This window comes from Exserohilum turcica (genome assembly GCF_000359705.1).
Source record: "Exserohilum turcica Et28A unplaced genomic scaffold SETTUscaffold_15, whole genome shotgun sequence".
In the NCBI taxonomy this organism is placed as follows: Eukaryota; Fungi; Ascomycota; class Dothideomycetes; order Pleosporales; family Pleosporaceae; genus Exserohilum; species Exserohilum turcicum.
Genome location: NW_007359970.1, coordinates 1,107,610 through 1,129,653, shown reverse-complemented (window position 1 = coordinate 1,129,653; position 22,044 = coordinate 1,107,610). Strand labels below are relative to the sequence as shown.

Here is a 22,044-nt window from a genome sequence, read left to right as displayed (position 1 = left end):
AAGAATGGCAAATTAGATGTATAAAGGCAACAAAGAAACTAGAGGAGATAGGTATACGCCCTAGCCTCTACTGGGTACCAGGCCACCAAGACATCCCTGGGAACGAAAAAGCAGACGCCCTAGCTAAAGAAGCTACTGAGCTAGACCCTCCCTCTACTAGTAAAACTAGCCTAGCTATTACTAGCTCGCGAATTAAGCAGCTAGGAGAGAGAGAATGGCTAAGCCAACTTGAACAGTATAGGAAAAAAGCCACTAGCAAGAATCCACATACGTACGCAGCAAAATACAAGTAGAAGATAAGAAAGCAAATCGCTATTCCTAGCAATACTAGAAGAGAGATTTCTAGCGCTTTCTACTAACTTAAACTAGGGCACTGTTACTTAAGGGACTACCTATATAAGAGAGGGAAAGTGGATTCTAATAGTTGCCCCTGCAACTATAGGTCTATACAAGACCTACCTTATATTCTATTTAGATGTAATCTATATAGAGAGGAAAGGAAAGGACTAAGAGAAGCTTGCGAAGGCGACCTATCACTACCTATCCTCCTTCAAACAAAAGAGGGTATAGAAGCAACTATTACCTTTATTCAAGAAACAAAGGCTGGGACACAAGCCTGGTACAAAGGAAACACAGAAAACGAGGAGTAATACCTGTAACAGGTAGCCATACACCTCCCCTACCCTATCCCCCCCTACCTACTAATTAATAGGCTACGAGCCTTACCTTTATCTAGTTAAAACCCCTCCTAAATATTGTAGCTAGAAACAACCTACTTAGATACTTGTAGGCCTAAAAACCCTACACGTCTTATATAGCCCTTCGGGCTGAAAAAGGACGTTAAACTAGAATAATATAAGCGTATAGCTCCACCATATTATATTAGTTTTAGTAGATATTAACGCAATAGATTAATTACTATCTAGACTATCTTTCTTGCATGTACGTAAGTTATAGCCAGTCTCTCTGCACCTACTACAGCGCGCTAGAGCCTGGCGGCTAACACCTAATCGCTCTCCTCCCTGACGCTCTTCATGAGCAATCTGCTAATTAGCCTCGCGCTAAGCGAGTAGATCCTCTCTAGCTCCCTTTGTTAGCACTCCTTGCTTCTATATCCGCTTCCTTTTACGCTGCCTACGCTTTATTGCTGCCTTGTTAGCCCTTTTAAGGCTAGTAATCTAATTGCGTATTAGCTTAGCTAAGAGCATTATAACCTTAGCCCCCTTCTTAAGCTAGTTAATTGCTGCAATAATTAATGCTAGCGAAGAGCTCTTATGCCGCCAAACCTGATCACGTATTAGCGTTAATTGAGCTTCAAACTCACGTGCGTTACTTGGGGTACGAGCCTGCTAGAGAGCCTCTGCAACAGTAGCTACTAGAGTAGTAGGCGTGCGCAGCTTTATGTCCAGCTTTGATAGAACAGCGTCTAGCTAGAGAGGAACAAGGCCTACGCCTTGAAAGGCTAAGCGGATATTAGCTAGCGTAAAGGATTAATTAAACGCTATCTTAAACGCTAGCAGAAACTTAAGCTTAGTAATGTAGTTAATGTGGTTACGTATTAGGCTCTCTACCTTACAGCTATACGCGCGCTTCAACGGCGAGAAGCAGCCAACGTCAAGAAGTTAAAGTAGGTGAGAGGAATGTGGCAGCATACAGAGCGTGTAGATATTGTTCTCCTTGCAAAGCTCTTGAAACTTAAGAGACTGGTGGCTCTTATGGCTGTCAAGAATAAGCAAACGACGTGTGCCAACAACGCGAGTCTTTGTGTGAGCATTAAAGTGCTTTAGCTAGGCAACACCTAGCTCGTTGTTCGTCCAGCCGTTGTCGCTAACTGCGATCGCCTAGTCGCGTGGGATCTCTGCTTCCTCGTACTAGGCGGATAGATGATATTTGCCAGCGAAGATGAGGAATGGTGGAACTGCCCAGCCAGCTGCGTTAATCGCTGCGATCAGCGTCACCCACCCACGATTGCCTGGCTCAACTGCCTTTGGCTGGCCTCTCCTCTCTGACGCTGTTACGACTAGCTAAGTCGCGATCTTGCCTATCATAAAGCCAGCTTCGTTGAAGTTGTAGACGTCCTTGTTATAGATGCTGTACTTGGCCTTTGTCTGCTCTACAAGCTTAAACTAGCTCTTAATTAGGACTAGATCTTCACATAGAGCTCTCTGCCTATTGTACGCTTAATTAAAACGCGTTGTAAGACTGTCTATACGCTTGACAAAGTTAGCTGGCCACTTCTGCCTAACCTAGCTAGCGCCGCGCGCAGCTAGCAGCTTATTAGCCATATCGCGTATAGCGGCGTACGTGGGCGCAAATCCACGTGAGTCAAGATTAAGTATATGACTAACTATTACCTCCTCTTCTAGCTTGGTAAGCTTCTTTGAGTTGGGCTGGCAATCGCGTTGCGCGCGCTTTCTAGCGCGTTAGTCAATTAGTGTTAATTTTAGAATATTAAAGGCTATAGCAGCGCGTTAGGTACTTTAGATTTGGTTTCTATCTAAAGAAGAGAGAGCAAGCTGAATATCTGCCTCGTGAGAGATTAACTAAGAAGCGTGGCTTAGAGGCATTGTACGCAAAGGTGTGGTGGGTGATCAAAGTTGGTAGGGTGACCCACTCGCTTGTCTGACCGACTCGCTTATCCGTCACGTTAATCCAATTTATTCAGACGTTGTTTCACGTGCGACTTACTTCTCTTCCGTCTTTTCGGTACTGTCAACTGGTGACAAGCCAGCCTCCTCTCCTTGGCTGGGCCTCACACCACCAACAATGTTCGTGTCGTCTTTTCCTAGCAGAGTCTGTGGTGCATACTGTCTGTTCCCTTCCTCGCGGCGCTCCGGTGGAATGAAGATGTTCATGCTCTTGGGTACGATGAAACCGACTATGGCGACGAGAACGATAAGATGGGCGACTGCAAAGCCGAAAATCTGGAGCGGGTCACCACGAACAGCGTAGAATGAGGGGTAGGCGAAGGCGAAGATGATGGAGAGAACTGGCGCGGCGAAGTAGCGGAGGGTGGGCGCCCAGAATACAGGGAGACGCCACTGTTTGCCAACGCACACTACGTAGTTGAGGTCTCGCGCGAGTTGGTTACCCTGGAAGATGTCAGAAGCACATTCGTACACTAATGAAGCTGCCTTCTACTTACCGAATACAGTCCAAACCACCAGATGCGGTTCAAGAACTTATTGCGCCCGCAGAACTTTGGTGCAGGAACAGTCGGATCTCTCGCGATGAGAGTAGCAACAATTGTGCCAACGATATAGACCGCGAATCCAGCTCCGGCACCAGCTTTATCTGAAACAGTGTGCGCAACGACATTGCCGATGACCTGAGCCCCGATATAGGTACACTGATATATCCAGAAAGCGGGTGCGCCCACCTGACCCATGACATCGACGTAGCGGTAGAATGAAGTGGCGCAGACGCACTCGGCCCACACAACCATAATGAGTGAAATGTTACTGATCCAAGCATCGACACAGTTGGTAGCTTCGTAGCCAAATTCAGTCGAGTAGAACAGCGACAAGAGAGCTGAAATGACGGTAACGATAGTGGCGATGGTCGAATGCTTGTATTTCCGGCCCCAGTGGGTGTCGCAAAGGGTCGTGATCATGGCGTCTAGCATGGCAAACGATGAACTGATACCGAGGAGGAATAAGGTCAAGAAGAACAGCACTGCCCAGAACGGTGCGCCTGGCATTTCCCGAATGGCGCTCGGGAGGGTGTGGAAACCAAGGGTATAGGTGCCAACGGGGTCGCCCTGACCCGGCTGCATGTTCATGAAACCGACAACACCAAAGACGGCAAATGCCGCAAAAGACTCAAACAGGGCGTTGGACGTGCAGATCATGATGGCGTCTTGAACAGCATCCGCAAATTTGGAGTTGTAAGACGCGTATGCGGTGTAGTAGCCGAAACCGACACCTGTCGAGTAGAAGACCTGGCTGCAGGCTGCCTGCCAGATCTTTCCGGATGCGAGCTGGCCGCCGTTGAACTCGCCAAAGTACAGTTTGATTCCTCGGCCAGCATTGGGCAGCGAAGCCCCGCGGCCAACAAGGATGATAGTGAGGACAATGGGCAGGACAATGGTGATGTAGACAACGCGCGCGGTGATAGCGACGCCCTTGTAGAGACATATCCACACAACGAACCATGAGAACAGAACCCAACCAACCAGTTCTCCATCCAGGCTTGTACCAGGGTAAACGGTGTATCTGGTCACTGAGCCGCCACTGTATTCAGCTGGAATTGCAGGCACCGTGTTGACGACATGGTCAAAGTATGCCTGCGGATCATCGTTCCATGGAAAGTTGTCGGCTGACTGGAAAGAGTTGCGGAAGTACACCATGACCCAGGAGAGGATGGGAATGTAGTAAACGGCGACAGCGTAACCGACACAGACTATACCGAAGCCAACGCCAGCAAAACGTCGGTCAAGGCCATTATAGGCTATGACGCAGCCGCTGCGATAAGCCTGCCCTATCGCAACCTCCAGAACAAGAGCGGGGATGGCGAGGAGACCAATAGCCATGAGATATGGTATGAACCATTGGATACCGTTGTTATTGAAGACCTGAGAAGGAAAACGCAAAAGGTTACCGAATCCCATTGCGCCGCCCATGGAAGCCAGAACGTAGGGTGTCCGAGAAGGCCATTCAGCACGACCATCAGGCGCCACTCGTGGCGGTGGGAACATGGCCCGTAAGACCCTGCGTACGGTGTTCATGATAGTTAAAGGAGCCTGTTGTGCGCACTCAGGGAGGCAGTGTGGAGAATGTGGCCGGGGAAAACTGGATCATGGAAAGCTGGGTAGTGAGAAGAGCAACCCAAGCAGTGGAAAAGTTAGAGATAACAGACCAATTGTCAAGATTATGATAAGTGAATGGGAAATGGGCTAATAGTTACTTCTTGAGCCCAGCATTCTTGATCCAAAAGCAGGGCCATGGCGCGCGTCACCGTGCATCCAGCACTGAATCAAGAACCTCACTCCCACGCCAATTCGGATGCAGTGCCATGTGCCAGGGTGTTTCCTGCGCACGCGTGTGGCTGGAAACACTACCCAGAGCCGAGTATAATAGGCTCCCAGAGGTGAATGGTAGGTGGACCAGGAGCCAAGGGTGCGGAGGCGCGTCTTGGCTGCCAAGACATCATCGGGTGGAACGGCACCTTCATGTTTTGCAACAGGCTATGATTTGCGCGCCTACGCTCTGGGCAGTGCAAAGCGCGGCGTACGAAAGATAAGAGGAGGCGGACAGGCCCAGTTCCTGGACTCGGCCATGTCCTGTGTCGGATATCTGGCCCAGGGCTGTGGCGTAGGGTCGCGGAAGTGTGGTAGCTGTGGATCCGCGGCTGCAGGCAAGCCGTCTAGGCGTACAATAGAGGATTATGTAGACATGCCGTCAATGGCTTCATATACCGAAGCTGGTTGGTCCTGGGCGTGGTTTGCGTGGTGCCCGATAAAACAAACGGCAGTCATCTCGGCCCATGATACCATACCGTGTGTTGTTAGACACCTGTTATAACGATGACCAGTCCATCGTATAGCGGAAGTTAAGACCGACGTGATGCCGGCGCGGTACCCAAAGCTGTGGTCATTCCAGCTTGCATTATAGTCGAGATGTGTGACACGTTTTTCTGTAGCATGGAGCGTGGTAAGTATTTATAGTTATAGGTAAGTAGAGTAGGTGTAGAGCTGCCCAAGTATAGCGCTCCCTGAGTCTGGCCCCCCACCATACACGGCAGAAGAATTTATACTTTATTGAACGCTTATTCTGGAAAAAAATTTAAAAATCCACGTGGAAAATAAAGTTTAGTTCCATCTTGACGAATTCTAATTAAGTTCTAAGCGAGACTGGAAGTAGTTCAGGATAACTCGGTTAGAAATTCGAGTACGTGTGACAGGCTGGGCCTCGTGTTCAAAACTTTGCCTTTGTGAGCGCACGTGGCTAGTTGTAATGTCAATTGCACGTGCTGAAGATTTGACCAAGTCAGATAAGAAGCATCTCTTGCTCTCTTCTTTAGTAATTCTTTATTTAACATATGATACTATTTATCATATACTCGGCTTGGTCATTGTACATGCAAGCTGCAAGTATATAAAACAAGCTCATGTGAAAACTACTTTGCGGTGTTTATCACCTTCTGATATAGACATGGGCTGGTCTTTGGCCTTTCTTTCTAAATTGAGAAAAAATTCTTCTTTTTACTTGCAATAGCGCTGGCTAGCATCACCCTCGTATGTGAGTATTTACCGTTGATGCCCTCCACGTAGTCCTGGTTACGACTCAAGATTCCGTGGCATTGTTAGCTTTGGACTGTTACACCGCCTGCCTGGATAGGCATAGCCGCAAGGAATCCGTCAAATAGGCTGCTCCTGGCCAAACCTCCGGTTGGCGCGTGGCGCGAGTAAAATGTGAATGGAGTTCAAGGACTCTGTTCGATCCTACTGGACGATGCGGCTGGAAGCACGTGACCTGCACGCGGCCTATATGTAATCTCCGCGTGCCCTCTCAGGAGACTTGCAAAACAGTATATAGAGCTACGGAAACGAAAATTTGATAGAAAGTGAGGCCTTCTGCTCGGCCTTTATGTCTCCTCGAACCAATCAACAATAGCATACACTTCACATAATCGCATGCGCCGTGATTGACGGAGTCTAATTAATCGCAAAGTTTAATTCTGCAGCCATGATTTTAAGGGATAGGTAACAAGTTGTGGTAGGGGAGACCTTGTTCTTGTTGACCAGACGTCCGAGAGGTGACGGGATTAAGTATTGATTAGTTATATATCTAACCAAAAATGCTCAAGCGATACACTTGCTCTGTGTGCAGTGAATGCACTAGCATGACTAGCCTGACTAGTCTGACCATTTTTTCGGCAGCCGTTGGAAAGCGGACCGTGATCGTAACCGCAATCATGATGGGGAGAAGCGAAGAGGCCCTGAGTCGAGACCCCGCATGAGTCAAGATCGAGGTTGCTAGCGTACTCTTATTTCTATTAATAAGACGTAGTAACGGTATTAATAAGCTGTGCTGACTGTGGATAGAACGGCAGCTGTACGACGGAGTTCGTATTTTTTTGCGTATCTGTCTGGCCGCATGGCCTCACTCAATGATCGTACCATGATTTCACAATCGCATGTTTCACATTGCATAGCTTTGAGACTAGCCTCTATCGTATAACGCTATTAGCGCATGCATCTTAAATTAACACATGTATTGATTATGGTAGATAGTACCAATAGTTGAGATGTGTCGATGCCAGGCGAGGGGAACAGAGCAGAGGGAGGTCGGAGGTAGCAGCAGCGCTGGAGTGAAACTGTCTTGGGAAGCAGGTGCTGGCGTGGATTCAGTGTTAAGCGGGTTATCGAGCTTAAACGGTGGTAGCAAGCGTAGGCAAAGTGGGTAGGACTGCCGGACAGTGATGCTGATCGGGAAGTGTCTTCACACGGTTTCCGGCAAGCCAGGCAAGGGCTTCTAGAAGGCACCTCCGTGTAGAATAATGGCTAGGTCTTACTGTCAGCGTATGCGATATCCTCTGGGACTAGTATACTTTTACATGTCTACATATATAAGCTGGTTCTAGCAAGCTTGGAAGACTTGTTTATACTCACACACTAACTCACCCATCTACACACCACTCATCGATTTGAACACCACTCATCGATTTGAACACCACTCATTATTCACCTATCTGCACTACATTGCGGGCCTGTACCAATCACTCGAGGCAGTTTCTCGTTGCATTCACAATCATGCGCACCGAGATATTCCACATGGCTCTCTTCGCATCGTGCGTTCTGGCAAGATATGACGCCAGACTGCAACCTCTCGCTGGTCGAAATCTACACTGCCACGGTTCGGGCACATGTCACAGCAATGTTTGCACAGTTGATAAAGTGAAATATGGAGATCCTGACTACTGGTGCTGCAGCGGTGGGCCAGGGAAATACGATGATACTGGAATAAATGGAAGGACTTCATGTTGGCCTGAGAACACCCAGTGCACATATTGGTGGGCATGCCTATGAGGGACATTCTGCGCATGGATGCTGATAGGCTCCCTTGGCCTACACCCGACACGCAGCGGCTCCCGGTGGACAAAAATGCTCGAAGCAAAACCGCCCTACGTACCAGAAACAAAGCTGCGGCTTCACCCGCTACCGCTAGAACGGCTACGCACTTGGGTTTATTTACTCTGTATATTACATAGAGTTTTATTCGTATCTAAATAGATTTCTTGTCTTTCATAACATTGTAGACTACGCTGCTAGATGATACATGTTGCGCCGTTATGGTGTGGGGGGGGGGGCGGATTTACTCGACTATTCTTGTCCACCAAGAGTGCTGCGAAGCACGTCGTTCGCGCGGCCTCTGCAAAAGTAATATCCCACAAACAAGACTACATAATCATATTTAGCGATTTGTGTTGCGATTGTGTATGCTATACTTCGGCCAACACGCACTTGTACCTAACTATAGAATTGAAATAGGAGTTGTCGTCATATAGCCTTGTGGTGTGCCTCGTTTTTCAAGCAGTCTTTGGGGCATGCTTGGCTCCTCACGCCTCCTAATTGTTTCAGAGCCTAGTTCGTATTCTGCGGCTTCTCCCATACACCAACGCCTTTTGTAGCCCCGTCAAATTTTCCTTGTTGCTTCAAGCAGAGCTCATGTAGAGTAATAGTACGTAGGTAGGTCAGTAGTTGACTTGGTAGCATCTCATGGATCAGACACTCGGCCCACCACGCTAGTATCACACTAGCACTGATTAGGCAAGGTCACCCGCGATCAGCGTGCTATGATAGTATTCCCGAGCATCATTGCACCTCCAGGTAGCACCACAAACCATACATCCATCCATGCATGCATATCATCCAATATCCATCCCCGTCCATTTCACCAGCTGAGGAACCGACGAAGCTTCTATTATCGTTACCAGAAATGCCGCGATACGCCGGTTGGAGTGTGGCCCGAGCCATGGTATATTCATATACCCCATGGCTACATCAGCTCCAGCATCCACGCCACAACAAGCGCCTGATTACTGAAGAGATGTACGAGGGCGACAATGGCATTGGGCACTGCGTTCAGAATTCTGTGCTCGTCAATGCCGGGCACATCCGGGGCGAGCGACGACGGGCGAAGAAGTGCTTCATCAGCTGGCAGGTCGGCGAAGGGCGCGCTTGCCTCGGCGACTCCGCGCATGGGAGCCAAAAGGGCCGGCTAGCGTCGTTGGCATTTCCTTTCCGTGATGCGCTTTCGGCGTCTTCGTTTCACGCCGCATCCACATGCAATCCCATCCAATCCATCCGTCCATCCGTTTTCCACCTCGACCACCATCACGTTACTTGCAGCCTGCTGGTTTCCATCCCCACACCCGCCCGCACATGCGATGCCGCCATCGGCGCCCACGCCCCACGCCCGACCAGCGCCGCTCGCCTGCCTCGAGTGCCGCCGCACCCATCTCAAGTGCGACGGGGGCAGGCCCACGTGTGACCGCTGCAAGGCCCGCGGATATGCCTGCACCTACAAGCAGTCTGCCCGTGGCCGCCGGCGTGGCGCGGCGCGCTTGGTACCGTCGTGTGCCAGCTCCAGCATCAACACCAGCCAGACCACTCTGGCTGAAGCCAGGCCCTACACGTCGTCCACTGCCACGCCACCTCTGTTTCCCCCCCTCTGTGATGCGCCGCCGCTGCCGCTGGATCCAGCTACTACCGATACCCCATGCTTTCAGGACATGCCCCTAGCCAGCCCCGAGGACCCGCTGCTACTGCACAGCGGGCCGCCCCCAGCCTGGGCCGATGATGAGCAGCTCGTCGATCTCTACTATGTCAATTTCCACGCCAGCCACCCCATCCTCGTCCCCAGGCACATGTACTGGGACCACCACTACCCGTGCTGTCTCAAGGCCGTCGTGCACTACGTCGGCGGCTGCTTTTCCCAGACGGCCCAGCGGAACGAGCTGCGCCAATGTGCATTGCGCCAACTGGCCGACGCGAGCCAGCCTACTCCCTCGGGCGTGCAGGCAAAACTCCTGTACTCGATTGCTCTTTTCGCCCAGAACGCCGTGGATGAAGGCCAAAACATGCTCGACGCGGCCATCGAAGACGCCGTGGCACTCGGCATGCACAAGCGCGACTTTGCCGCAGACCATGCCCGAGACTCGACCATCCTGCAAGAGAGCATGCGAAGGACCTGGTACGAGCTCTACGTCATTGACGGCTGCATGGCCGCCTTGCAGCGAAAGTCGACCTTCAAGACTAGGACAATGGATGCAGACGTCCTTCTGCCGTGCGAAGACTTCATCTACGAGGGGGGGATGTGCTTTGTCCCGCCAACGCTTGCCGAATTCCACGCCAATGTTTTTGAAGAAGAAGAAAAGGTCTTTTCTTCCTCGTGCTATCGTATCGAGGCGGTTCGCCTTCTCGGGCGAGCCCTGACAATCACGGGAACACACGGTGTACACCGAGACCACATTCAAGCCGTGGATAATTCTCTGGCTGCCTTCATCCACCACCTGCCGCGTAGCAAAAGCGAGGCAGAAATCTCAAACACGTTTGGCGAGCTGGACGAGCTCATGTTCCAGGCCCATGCCATTATCCAGTGGAGCATCATTCTCTTGCACTACCCCAGAGGTGACCTAGCAAGTCCTAATCCTCTCACACAGATTGTGCCGGGGGCTGACTGCTCCAAATTCCTGTGTCCTTGCAACCGCCAACACGTGCATTCGGTCAAGGCCGTCGAAGCCTCCAGAACCATATCCATGCTTGCCGCCCTGCAAGCGCCTGCACAAAAGCACAGCCCAATCTTCATATATCCACTTGCTCTCGCTACCGTCGTCCAGCTGTCTGTCGGTGCCGTCCACGGAAGAAGCCTTGATTCGTGCATGGAACAGCACTCGGACCGCGTCAAATTACTACTTGGCGTATGCAAAACACTCAGCCGCCACTGGACCGTGGCCGAAAGCGTACTGCGCACGTTGAAGAAAGTTGCATGTGCCGTGTTTCAAGGGTCGCGCCATTCGACTACAAGTCCGCTACCACCGGTAAGCACACTGGTTGAACGGAATCGTTTCGATGACATCGATTTCCACAATCTGTACGACCTTATGGGTCTTGAGAACAGCACAATAAACACATAGCTCCACCTGACGCTTACGGAGAATGCTATCGAAATGCCATCTATATTAGGAATCACCCCCGAAACGCTATTAACACATGCTCGTAAGCCCATGAGTCAACTCAATCCAGTTGCAAAGAGATTGCATCTACCATGCCTCACACGCCAGTCGGAGTGGAAAAGGCATCAAGCGCTCACCGCCAGGCGTCAGTCGAGGAAGTCTGCCAGCGCGAATGTTAATCTGCAACGAAGGATGCAGCAATTTTGGCGCCGCGAGTCCAGCATCTCGCTCGTGTCGCAGCACGAGAAAGTCAGCCTCGGCTACATTCTTGGAAACATGCTTATTCCTTTCCCGGTGCTCGCCAACGGTCAGCCAGGGCACGGGCTCGCACCGCCCCGGGCACGACGGATAGTCATGGCCCGTCCAAATCTTGACATCCTCCGGCAGACTTAGCAGTCTCTGCGCCGACGTATACAGGGCTCTTGCGCTGCCGCCCGGAAAGTCGCAGCGCGCGGTGCCAATGTCGGCGTGGAATATCGAGTCGCCACAAAACACGTTTTCTGCTTGCTCATCAGCACCTGTTGCAAGTACTTTCCGCATGCAGACTTACTAGCAATCTGGTACCCAATGTGGTCGGGCGTATGGCCGGGGAGATGCATGACACGGACAGTCAGCTGCCCCAATGCAAATTCCTCGTCGTCGTCAAGAAGACGGTCAAACACCCCTTCATACTCATCAGCTGGAATGCTGTATTTGGCAGCAAATCGCCGCTGGACCTCTTCAATGCGCTTGCCGATGCAAATGGGAGGCCGGAAACCCTGGATTTGCTCGAGTCGGTACTGAAGGTAAGACGCTGCTGTCAGGTGATCGGCGTGTGCATGTGTCTCGAGGATTTTGTCCACCTGATATCCGTGATGTGAAATGGTCGCCAGTAAGTTGTCGGCCGTCACTGTGCTAATGGTTTTGGAGCCCGCGTCGAAATCCAGCACTGCGTCAATGAGGGCGGCTTTTTTGGTCACGGGATCCGCGACCACGTATTGCCATGTGCCTGTTCTGTCTTCGAAGATGCTATGAATAGTCGGCTCGGGAACCGTTGAAGTCGCCATGCTGTACGAGTTTTGTTGATCAGATTGTAGGAATGGTGAAAAGTGTTCCGTGGAAGTTGCAAGTATGGATATCGTCCGTCTGGTTGAGCCGGTAGCCAAAGTCTTTCCAGTCGAACTACTGATGACTGGATATAGCCTGGCAGCAACCCGTGGACGCAACAGGCTATGCTGATGCACTGGGAAGTGGGCAGTGGAAATAGACTGTAATCGGGTCGAGCTCGGGCTAATCAATCGGTTGGTGCTTGAGTGTCGCCAGCTCTTCATATTTTCTTCAGTCTGATGTTGGCAAAAGTACTGGTTTTGACTGTGATTTTGCGAGAGACACCAAGACGTCTTTGAGCTTATGAGCCACGCCTGAGATATCGGGCTTGTGGCTGTAATCCACGTCGGCGTTAACCCCAGGCCCGGAGACGGCGATAAGTCGTGTTAGTCGCCGAGCCACGGCTGGACTATCTCGCGGCCCTGTTCGCATCAACAGACGTCACGTCATCGCAATTTGTCCTTAGTAGACCACGATTAATCAGCTACCGAATATTTCTGTCACATGTAAGAGTTTGAGCTGACCAAACCATACACATGACTGACATTGCTGTGTATACATAGCAGATACTCATGACCAGGTGCGTATACCAAGCATCGAAGTGCTATACTATTCTGGACATGGTAATCCCGGTAGAAGTTTGCAACATAGTACTATTCAAACACAAACTCTCCATGAACCATCATCACCATTTTCATCCTCCTTGGCCTTTAGAGCACCCAAGCAGCAGCTCCAACCACGAACGCACTCCCCACCATGGCCACGACGCCCGTTGGAAACGGCGCTCGACCTGCCATAGCTTGACTCCCCGTCTGCGTCCCCATACCCTGTGTCCCTGTCCCTGTAGCCTCTGCCTCTCCCCCATTCCCCTCACCTGTCTCCCTCACCATACTACTCCCCGTCGTCCCGGTCTCCGTCCCTGACACCACCGTCGCAACCGCAAACCCAAACCCATTCGTCTTCGCACTCAACTCGCTCGGCTGAAAAGTCACCGGCGTCCCCCTACTAAACTCACGCCCATACATCTCCCCTTTCGCATCCGCATCACACGTAATCGGGACGGCAGTGAACGCGCCGCTACCAGTCCACGTGCAGTCTCCATTGTACGTCTGCAGATTCGAGCGTGTGATGGTGCGATTGAGGCCCCAGGTTGACGGGCCTTGGAACATGGTAAAGTTGGCGCAGAAAGTAGGTCTGGGCAGCTCTTGGGGTGCAGAGAGATGTGAGGGTGCGGTTTGTGCGGGGGTTGGAGTGGACAATGTGGGGGTTGGAGGACAGTAGTTCTCATATGTTGTTGCAATGTCGTCAGAGGCGACGAAGACGAGAGTCGAGACGCCAATCCCGAGGAGATCGAGATAGAGAAAGGTGAGGAGGTTGTCTTGTGCCATGATCGGATGGGTCAGGAGCCACAGCAGCGGAAAAAATAACGTATGCATGGCGAAAACTTCTGTTCTTTTTACGCGTTTCTAATTCTCTACCAGTATGAGGTCTTGGCACATCCAGGGATATCTTGCAAAACATGGCGTGAAAGGTGAGGCTGGGGCCTTGAAGTATGCTGAACGACAGGCCGTTGCGGCGGTGCGCCTGATCTTGGACAGATAGAATGGACCAATGGTTTTGCGGTCATTCTTCCGTAGAAGGATTCAGCCACAATCATGAGTCTCGGCAGAGAGCTTGGAAAACGTTGCTATACGCCGCAGTGCCGTGTGCTTAGACAACAATGGATGCGCCAGTCTAAGGCTATCATGGTAACGTGTACACTACCACAACAGAAATCGAACAGGGCTAGTGCTAGCCCCCCTACCGTTAGAGGGACTGTTGGATTCGACTTCTTTTTGAGCAAGTGCTGCATAGGAGTAAGATTGTGACCGCCAACTGTTCATATTGATTCATATATACGGCCAATTCCATTGAAAATTTATCATCGTGTCCCAGTTTACGCGCGACGACTACCTTTGGGCGGGAAGCGGGTGGAAAGCAGGACGAGAAAGCCGAGCAGCGCAACAGCCGCATTGCATACAAACGTGAGATAACTCTTTCCAACTTCCGCAAGGGCGGCGAAAGCCAATCCAAAAACGGCAGTGGTGGACAGTCGCGCAATGTTTTCCACCAGCGTGATGCCGCTGAGAGCATCTACGCGCTCACTCTCCGGCAGCATCTGGAGAATGGATCCCTTGGACGCGGCGCCGGTTCCTGCAGCAAAGGGCAGTAGTATGGCCACCAGGTACATCTGCCATCCCCTAGACACGAGTATCGCAAGGCCTGTCAGGATACCATCCAGGAGGAGACTAAAGCGCGCATAGAACAGATCAAATGTGTACGTCTCTTGCTGGTTGGCTGGCTCCGGATTCGGTGGCTCTTCGTTCTCCATGGTATCGACGGATTCGATGATGGCTGGCGATGGCGATGCAGCGCGGACATGGACTGGCGGCTGTTGTTCCTCAGTCTCTAGTCTGTCCTTGTTGCCGCCATCACCGAGCCATCTGCGCCCTGCAGCGATGACACGGGGAAACACGAACGAGAGAAAGCCTCCTCTAAGCGACGAGTACAAGAAGATCAAAGCCCCGTTCTCCTTGGTACCGAAGCTAAACTCGGCCGTCGCATACATCTGAAGCAATACAGGGATATAGCCCGTCGCGAGGATGCCTAGGAAAACGCCGATACCCAGGGTCAATGCTCCAAACTGGAGGCGAACGTGACCATTGGGAAGCTCCCATTTCTGCGGTGCAAAGATTCGGAGGGGACCGAAAAATCGTGCAACACCCGCGGTTTGGTGGGGTGAGGCTTCTTTGTCTTCCTTTGGCGGGTCCATGGCTGGCAGCGACACTGCGACGTAAGCGCAGCAGAGCAAGAAGAGTGCTAAGGTCATGCGAAACGGAGCAAGGATGCCAAACAAATCTCCTACCACGCCTCCGATGAGAAAGCCAATGGCACTTCCAAAGTACATGCAGCCCTGGAGACGGCCCAGCGCTCCCGTGCGCCCCTCATGCCCAACCACCTCGGCGACCAGTGAATTGAGGCAGAGAACATAGCCATTGGGCCCACCAACAACTGTGATGATCTGAGAGGACTGCACAATCATGATGCCTAGACTGCTACCACGCATGATGCCAATGTTTTGCACGAGCAAGCGCACAGCAGGCCAGAAGATCTGGATGATGAGCGCGAGTTTGACGCCTAAACGTTTGATGGTCCAGCCCGCAACGAGCAGATTGACCAGGCCGAAGATGGTGGTTGAGGACGCGAGGAGGGCAAAGGATCGAGCAGCTCCGGCTTCAATCTCGCGCTTGGCGCATATGTCGGTCGCATTGGGGTCCGGGACATGATGCTCGTAGTAGGCATCGCAAGTCATGATGCGGAAGGCAAAGAGAATGGGGACTTGAGTGATGCCAAAGGTTAACGAGACGAGGAATGCGCAGAGCAGGGCACGAAATAATACCGAGACACCGGAGTCTTTTTCGTCTCTTTCTTTGGGCTCGTCGCGGAGCAGAAGAGGCGTCGTCTCGTCGGCGGGCGACGCGCGCCTTGGGTCCTGCGCGGCAGTCATGATGAATTTTGGCCTACAGGTGTAGGAGACGAGGTGTTGGGAAAAGTCTGGAGTTGTGCAGTACTGACGAGGGGGCCAAGACTAACGCACAGCGGCAGGCCCGTCCGGTTATCGGCGGGTTCCCCGTTGCAGATGTGTCTCCCCCACACCGACTCTTTGCTTTGCTAAAGCTAACGAGGAAGATGATCAGCACGTTGAGCTAGAGATACGATGTCAAAACGGTCGGGTGTGGTGGCTGGATACGTCTTGGGAAAAGGTTGATAAGGCGTCCACAGCCTTGGTGACGTAAGCATGTGGAAGATTTTTGTCATGTTTGCCACACGGCATTTGTTCAAGCGAGTCTTCGTTGATTCGACGTTGGTGGGAGTTGACAGAAAAAAAGCAAAAGTATCGAAAGCCAACGTTTGGTGCGCTATTGGAACTTTATCTGCATTCTGATCTCCTGCGTGGTGGGTCCAGTAGCTGCGATGGTTAGCTGCTGTTCTGGCGTGGTGAAAATCGATCCATTAGAATTTCCCGCAATCATGGGGCTGATGAGCAGTTTCGAGTGGAGTTGAACAAATTGAGATGAATTGAGAAGCGAGCCAGAGTATAAGTATATGATGCCAACGCCAATTCCAGCTCTTAAAGTGGGGTAATTATGCCATGCCCGACGGCCAAAAAGCACCAGCCACCTCAACGCCACACGTGATTTCGGAAAAAGCATCCCACATGTATCAAACAACCAAAAGGAAATCGTAGCCCCTCGGGATAGGCAACGGCACGCCGTTGCTGCGGAGGAGGGTCCTCATAGTATACACGCCGAACAGAATCGGAGACGTCCAGCGTGCCGACCGAGGTATGACGGAATTAAGCGAACTCGAATCTTTCGTTGCAGTGTGACATCTCGCGGAAGCAGTGCGGGCAAAGGTCTAGCCCTTGCGACGTGAGACCCAGAGCAGCTGAAGCGGCGTGGAGGGTGTCGCGCGTCGAAGTGGGAGCCGTGTGGGTAGCTGGAGTCGGGACGCCCGAGACCGCGGCTGGGGTAGAAGAGATGGAGTCTGGATGCGTCGTCAGTATGGAGTGCAGGTGTGGAGTGGTTGGAGAAGATGCACAGTACCTTTGCAGGAAGGCATTTTGGTGGTTTGAATGTTGTAAAGGGTTTGCGTCTAGCAAATGGTTGATAGTGAGCTAAGGTTGAGTGGAGTGAATGATGGCCACACTGGCCGCACCCCTCGTCCTCTTATACCACTGCTCTCCGCGGCTGCTTGTTCATCCTGATTGCCAGTTGTATGAAATCATGAGCTGGGCGAGTAAAAGGCATCCCGACTTGTCCCGGATGATTTCCAGAGTCGGCGTCGGACGACCTTCAGACCATGGGCGTGGGCCGGGTGGAGTGACGATAACGCGTGCCGCCCCACTGTTAGCCGCTAGCGCGGCTGAGATTTTCAGGGCCGACGTTGAGCCTCGTCATGACGCCTCGCTGGAAATCGGCTACATGTCTTTTTTGCCTGTGAAAATATTTCTCCCGCTGCCCGGTGCGGGTCTTGAATGAGTCTTCTCTCGCCCGACAAGAGCGCCTACTGGCTCGGACAGATGGAGGGTGAAGCATTGTTTTCAACAGCAGTGTCGGTCTGATCTTCATCACCTGATGCGCGAGGCTTTCCGATCTGAATCGAAAGTCGGTGACCTGTTGCCTGTAATTCTGCTGAGCTAGAATCCCATCATGTCAATATATTATTATTATTATTATTCTAGTTTAACGTCCTTTTTCAGCCCGAAGGGCTATATAAGACGTGTAGGGTTTTTAGGCCTACAAGTATCTAAGTAGGTTGTTTCTAGCTACGATATTTAGGAGGGGTTTTAACTAGATGAAGGTGAGGCTCGTAGCCCCATCATGTCAATAATATGTATGTGTTAATGGTGCTGGGGTGGGAGTGTAGGACGAATCATAATGCCAGCACTGCTTCGAATAGCCCCTTTCCACGTTGCCGCATCTGATACGAGGATGGTAATGTGCTGATATGGCCGATATCCAGCGGAGGCTGCGACTTGTCATTCTTCATGTGAATAAGTGGTGTGAGAGATGGATAGGCGAGAGTGGCAAGTCTTGGCAGACGTCTCCCTTGGTCAACAGAAGACGGGTTTTGATAAGCCGATGACGTTGTCTGAAACCATCCAGATGTCAGACATGTGAAGGCGAGGCTGCTGGCCTTCTCCGTCTCCACCGCCAGTCTGGCGTACATTATCAATGTCCATATCCCAACACTTATTCCCAATTAATTGCTGCAGTATACTTTTTCTGAAAGATTACCCTAACTGCCACACCTTTCACTCTCTCAACCTCATCCAAGACCTCGAACAGTCTCCTCTCTTCCATTCATGCCACTCACTCTACTCTCAACGGATATATTGTCTTAATCCTGACTAGTATTTCCGGTTTTTTGATGCCAATACTGACCGGTATATACTAGATATACATCGACTAAATATTTAATAGCACAATAGCGAGTTCTATTCCAGTGTTCGCATTTTCCCATCATCCCTCTCCCTACTGAAATGAGGCAGTCCCTCTCCTACTCTCATCCACCTTCCAGCAACCGAGAAAAACATCGACAGGATACGCAATAAATCTCACTGATTACCCTCTGAACGAACGAAACACAACAACCTCAAAGAAGACCCACTGTCACGCCACACCACGACCGATCCCACCTTACAGAATCACATTCACAACAACAAACATGCCAACACAGCACTTCTTAAGACCAAACATAAACTGTTCACCAGCCATTCAAAAAAAAACTTGAGGCGGGGGGAGAGAGAAAGAGCATGGGACGGTAATCTGGAAAAATTGCCATGAGCATGAGCCACACGTAGGGTAAATCTGACTTCAGCGTATATGAGTACGCCCCGAGCCCCCATAGCAAGTTGGCATAATTCTACGTATGCAACAGCGAATCGCACAGAACGGTTAGAACCAAGCCAAACACAGAACGCGGAAACGACGCTAACAACATAAGGTACGCCCCCCCCCCTCCCCCAAAACTGCTGATACCCATCCATTGTTCCAACTTAGTCTGGGGAATAAAAAAACCCAAAAAAAACACAAAGACAACAAGATCAGATCATTTCGTCGCACGTAGATGCGACGCTGTCCTGCTATGGAGTTCTACCATTACGCCGCCCACATATCCTCATTAGGCCATTGTGACAACCATTTCATCTAGCCCTAAGAAACATGATTTCGTGCGTTGGGATATTAGCCAACAAGAACAACCCGAAAAAAAAATCCGAAAAAAAACCAAAAAACACCAGACGCACAGGGGGGGCATTAAGCGTTTATCGTGGACACAAAAGTGTGAGTGTGTGGGTGCGCGTGATGGTACGGTCAGAGAAGTGAGCGCCGCTTCAGCTTATTTCTATGGCGCGTTAGTAACACATTGATAGCAGATGGAAGAAGAACATGACAAAACTTACGTAGCACCCCAATGTAGACGGCTCTTTGGCTTCTCAGGCACATTCGCTCCCATGGTGTGCGGTCGCTCGGGGACCTGATTTTCCTGGTCGCTGGCTTCTTGCTCGGCGTAGTAGCGCTGGTTGGTAGGCCTCTTGCGCATGGCCTTGGGTGCGCGCACGTTCTGCGGAACAGGCGACGTGGCCACCTTGTTGGCTGATGTCTGTCTCACCGGTTTCACCGCGACATTCGAGGCAGCCGTCGAAGGCCTTGTCCGAGCGTTTTTATCCTTTGGAGTCAGGGCGCGCCGGATGATGGACTCCTCTTTCTTGTTCCCGCCAACCATCTTTTGCATCACTTCTTTGAATCCTGAACTCTTCCTTCGTGTTTCCTTGTACTCTCTCAACTCTGGAGGTGGCAGGTTTTGCGACATCAAGCTCCATCGGTTGAGCTCAGCCTTATGTGAACTCTTGCTTCGAAGATGTCGTACCGGTGTTTGTTGGATGCTCCCTTCCCGTTCTGGCACAGTTACGCTCTGCGCAGTTGTCGGAGGTGCATTGTTCTCTGAAGGCGTATTTGATGCCGCGCTCAATTCCTGGATGAGGGTGGCGCCGCTGGATCGGGCGGATGTGCGGTCTGTACGCTCAGTTGAAATGACTCGGTGGCGGGGTCGATTTGTTACGAGTCTCTCACGGTCGAGCATGAGCTGGTACTTGGTTGCTTGAAGCTCTGAGATAGACTGCTTGAGACGTTCAATCTCATCTTGGTCTTGAGTGTGAAAGGTAGCGGCGGCGTCGAGTTCCCCTTGGATCTCCTTGACGTACAAATCTTTGTTGGCGAGTGACTTCTTCAGTTTCCTTGTCTCATCTTCCTTGTCTTTGAGCGCATCCCGAAGGTCAACCAATTGATCTTCCATACGCTGAAGATGTACATGGTGCACGACACTTGGGCGTGCGGTGTTGACATCACCCCCATTGGGCTTTGTCATCTTCAGCTGTGATCGCAGCGCCTCGCATTCTTGTACAGCAGCGAATGTGCGTGAATTTGCATCAGTTAACCGCTTCTCGAGAGCTGCCACTTCTGCATATAGCCGGATGTTTTCCTCCTGGGTCGTGTCAAAGATGGCTTCAAGTTCGTTCTTGTCGTGGTCATTTTCGTTTATTGTTGGCAAACGACCTGCCACGGTGCTTGCTCGACTCCCACTCTGTGCCTCGATTTCGCACAGCTTTACCATGGCCTCATCTCGCTGTTCCTGTGTTTGGATACGCTTCTCCCGCTCTTTTTTCAAAGCCTTCTTGGTCTCCTCCACCACATCCCATGCCCTCGACAGCTCGGCTTGATGATTGACGATGTCGTCACTGACTGAGGGAATAGCAGACAGCTGTTCGCGGAGTCGTGCGATGATGGCGTCCTTGTCCTCCTCTCCATGCTGCGAGGCTCTGCTGCTCTTCCTCACTCGCAGTAACCTCACCTCGAGTGCATGGTCACCGTCTTCCCCCTCTTCCGTGAACCTTGGGCTCGACTCTCGCTCTATCGAGATTATCCGCTCTTTCATCAGCCTCAGCTGGGCATCCTTCACTTCAATCGCAGCTTTGTGCTGTCTGCTCATCTCTTCTATCTTGACGTCCCGGTCGCGGATGCACTGGTCTTTCTGTTCGTTGCCTTTGCGAAGTGCAAATAGCTCAATGTCTTTCCGGTATACAATGGCCTGGTGGTCGCGCCCCAGGTTTTGTTTGAGAACCTTCAACTCCTCGCGCAGGTTGGCGTACTCGGCAAGAGTCCCGTTGAGTGTCTCACGCACGTTGAAAAGCTCCTCCTTTGAAACGCGAAGTTGCGCTTCGCTAGCTCTGTGGGCGGCTTTCAATTCGGTAAGTGCTCGTTGCAGCCGCACAATCTCTCGGTCTTTGGCATCAAAAGTTGTCAAGGTCGTGTCGGATGTGGTTGACCTATGCGCCAGGTGCTCTTTTGCTGCGACAATCGCCATACTCGCGCTAGTATGATTTGAGCAAGTTTCCATATCAGGGGTTTCAGCAGACGATGTTTGGTCGCGTGGCTGATTGAATTCGTGAAGTGTCCTCTCGCCCAAGCCTTGCTGAAACAAGTCAAACGCAACCATGACAAAAATCAATACCAGCAAGTCGCACCGGTCAAGCTTTGGATTGGCGCAAAAGAAGAGTGCGAGCAAATGCAAAAAAAGTGCTCAAGATGTTTGGTGTCTACTCGCCCACGAATTGGGTAGTTGCCGAACAATGAAAATGGGTGTTCTTGGTCGAATCGCGATGATCAAAGCCAAAAGGGGTAGTGTAAAAGCAAAGCTGAGCAGCTCGTAGCGCGCCTCAGAACGGTACCGGTCGGCTGATGGAGTCGCAGTGGCTTTGAGAACGTTGCGTGTGGAGGCGATCAATCGGTAGACACCACTTGTCACTAGTCCCTCGTCTGCGCTAAGAATTAACGAACTGGTAGTCGGACGCGAGGTGATAGTGCGCAAAAGCTAACACGTCGCCGGCACATACTCACCTGGTCTTGATGTTGGCAGATGGAATCCTGAAGGATTGCACGCGGTGCAAACGGATGGCGTGGCCGTGGAGTCTGGAAGAAGTTTCGACGTCGAGGCTGACAGTGAAATGCATGGCACTGTCTGCAATAAAGTAGTGCTGCCGGTAAGCAAAAGAAATGCGCCAGGGATGGCGAGTATTGACCCGACAGCGATCGGCAACAGGTAGCGTTGTGCATAGTCTTGGGCTGATTCGAAAGCTTCGCTCATACTTGTGCAAGCCAAACCCCGTCAGACGATTGT

At 51.4% G+C, this 22,044-nt stretch overlaps 7 protein-coding genes across 7 annotated transcripts; 1 reads left to right on the top strand and 6 right to left on the bottom strand.

Moving 5' to 3' along the window:
- Positions 1-2,470: 2,470 nt before the first annotated feature.
- SETTUDRAFT_168467 (uncharacterized protein) lies at positions 2,471-4,773 on the bottom strand. The gene is made up of 2 exons (XM_008025842.1): positions 3,146-4,773; positions 2,471-3,092 (listed from the first exon to the last, which is right to left on the bottom strand). Exons 1-2 carry the CDS (start codon positions 4,724-4,726, stop codon positions 2,685-2,687), a joined length of 1,989 nt encoding a protein of 662 aa, XP_008024033.1. The 5' UTR covers positions 4,727-4,773; the 3' UTR covers positions 2,471-2,684.
- A 4,617-nt stretch (positions 4,774-9,390) lies between these two features.
- SETTUDRAFT_106973 (uncharacterized protein) lies at positions 9,391-11,139 on the top strand (the record flags this gene model as incomplete). The annotated part of the gene is made up of 2 exons (XM_008025841.1): positions 9,391-9,662; positions 9,750-11,139. 2 exons carry the CDS (start codon positions 9,391-9,393, stop codon positions 11,137-11,139), a joined length of 1,662 nt encoding a protein of 553 aa, XP_008024032.1.
- Positions 11,140-11,265: 126 nt separating this feature from the next.
- SETTUDRAFT_107639 (uncharacterized protein) lies at positions 11,266-12,224 on the bottom strand (the record flags this gene model as incomplete). The annotated part of the gene is made up of 2 exons (XM_008025840.1): positions 11,266-11,678; positions 11,729-12,224. 2 exons carry the CDS (start codon positions 12,222-12,224, stop codon positions 11,266-11,268), a joined length of 909 nt encoding a protein of 302 aa, XP_008024031.1.
- A 750-nt stretch (positions 12,225-12,974) lies between these two features.
- Positions 12,975-13,652, bottom strand: SETTUDRAFT_38711 (uncharacterized protein; the record flags this gene model as incomplete). The annotated part of the gene is made up of 1 exon (XM_008025573.1): positions 12,975-13,652. One exon carries the CDS (start codon positions 13,650-13,652, stop codon positions 12,975-12,977), a length of 678 nt encoding a protein of 225 aa, XP_008023764.1.
- Positions 13,653-14,120: 468 nt separating this feature from the next.
- On the bottom strand, positions 14,121-15,811 carry SETTUDRAFT_184048 (uncharacterized protein; the record flags this gene model as incomplete). The annotated part of the gene is made up of 1 exon (XM_008025839.1): positions 14,121-15,811. One exon carries the CDS (start codon positions 15,809-15,811, stop codon positions 14,201-14,203), a length of 1,611 nt encoding a protein of 536 aa, XP_008024030.1. The 3' UTR covers positions 14,121-14,200.
- Positions 15,812-16,228: 417 nt separating this feature from the next.
- SETTUDRAFT_168465 (uncharacterized protein) lies at positions 16,229-16,998 on the bottom strand. The gene is made up of 2 exons (XM_008025838.1): positions 16,911-16,998; positions 16,229-16,851 (listed from the first exon to the last, which is right to left on the bottom strand). Exons 1-2 carry the CDS (start codon positions 16,924-16,926, stop codon positions 16,661-16,663), a joined length of 207 nt encoding a protein of 68 aa, XP_008024029.1. The 5' UTR covers positions 16,927-16,998; the 3' UTR covers positions 16,229-16,660.
- Positions 16,999-19,181: 2,183 nt separating this feature from the next.
- SETTUDRAFT_160535 (uncharacterized protein) lies at positions 19,182-22,011 on the bottom strand (the record flags this gene model as incomplete). Its single annotated transcript, XM_008025837.1, has 4 exons — positions 19,182-19,212; positions 19,271-21,446; positions 21,468-21,738; positions 21,817-22,011. The coding sequence occupies 4 exons, from the start codon at positions 22,009-22,011 to the stop codon at positions 19,182-19,184; spliced, it is 2,673 nt and encodes an 890-aa protein (XP_008024028.1).
- Between the last annotated feature and the right edge of the window lie 33 nt (positions 22,012-22,044).

Bases quoted from the DNA above. Each gene is read 5' to 3' on its own strand.
- SETTUDRAFT_168467 (XM_008025842.1), bottom strand. From the start codon at position 4,726: ATGAACACCGTACGCAGGGTCTTACGGGCCATGTTCCCACCGCCACGA. The intron at 3,093-3,145 runs GTAAGTAGAAGG...GACATCTTCCAG, and splicing joins GGTGGTTTGGACTGTATTCG to GGTAACCAACTCGCGCGAGA.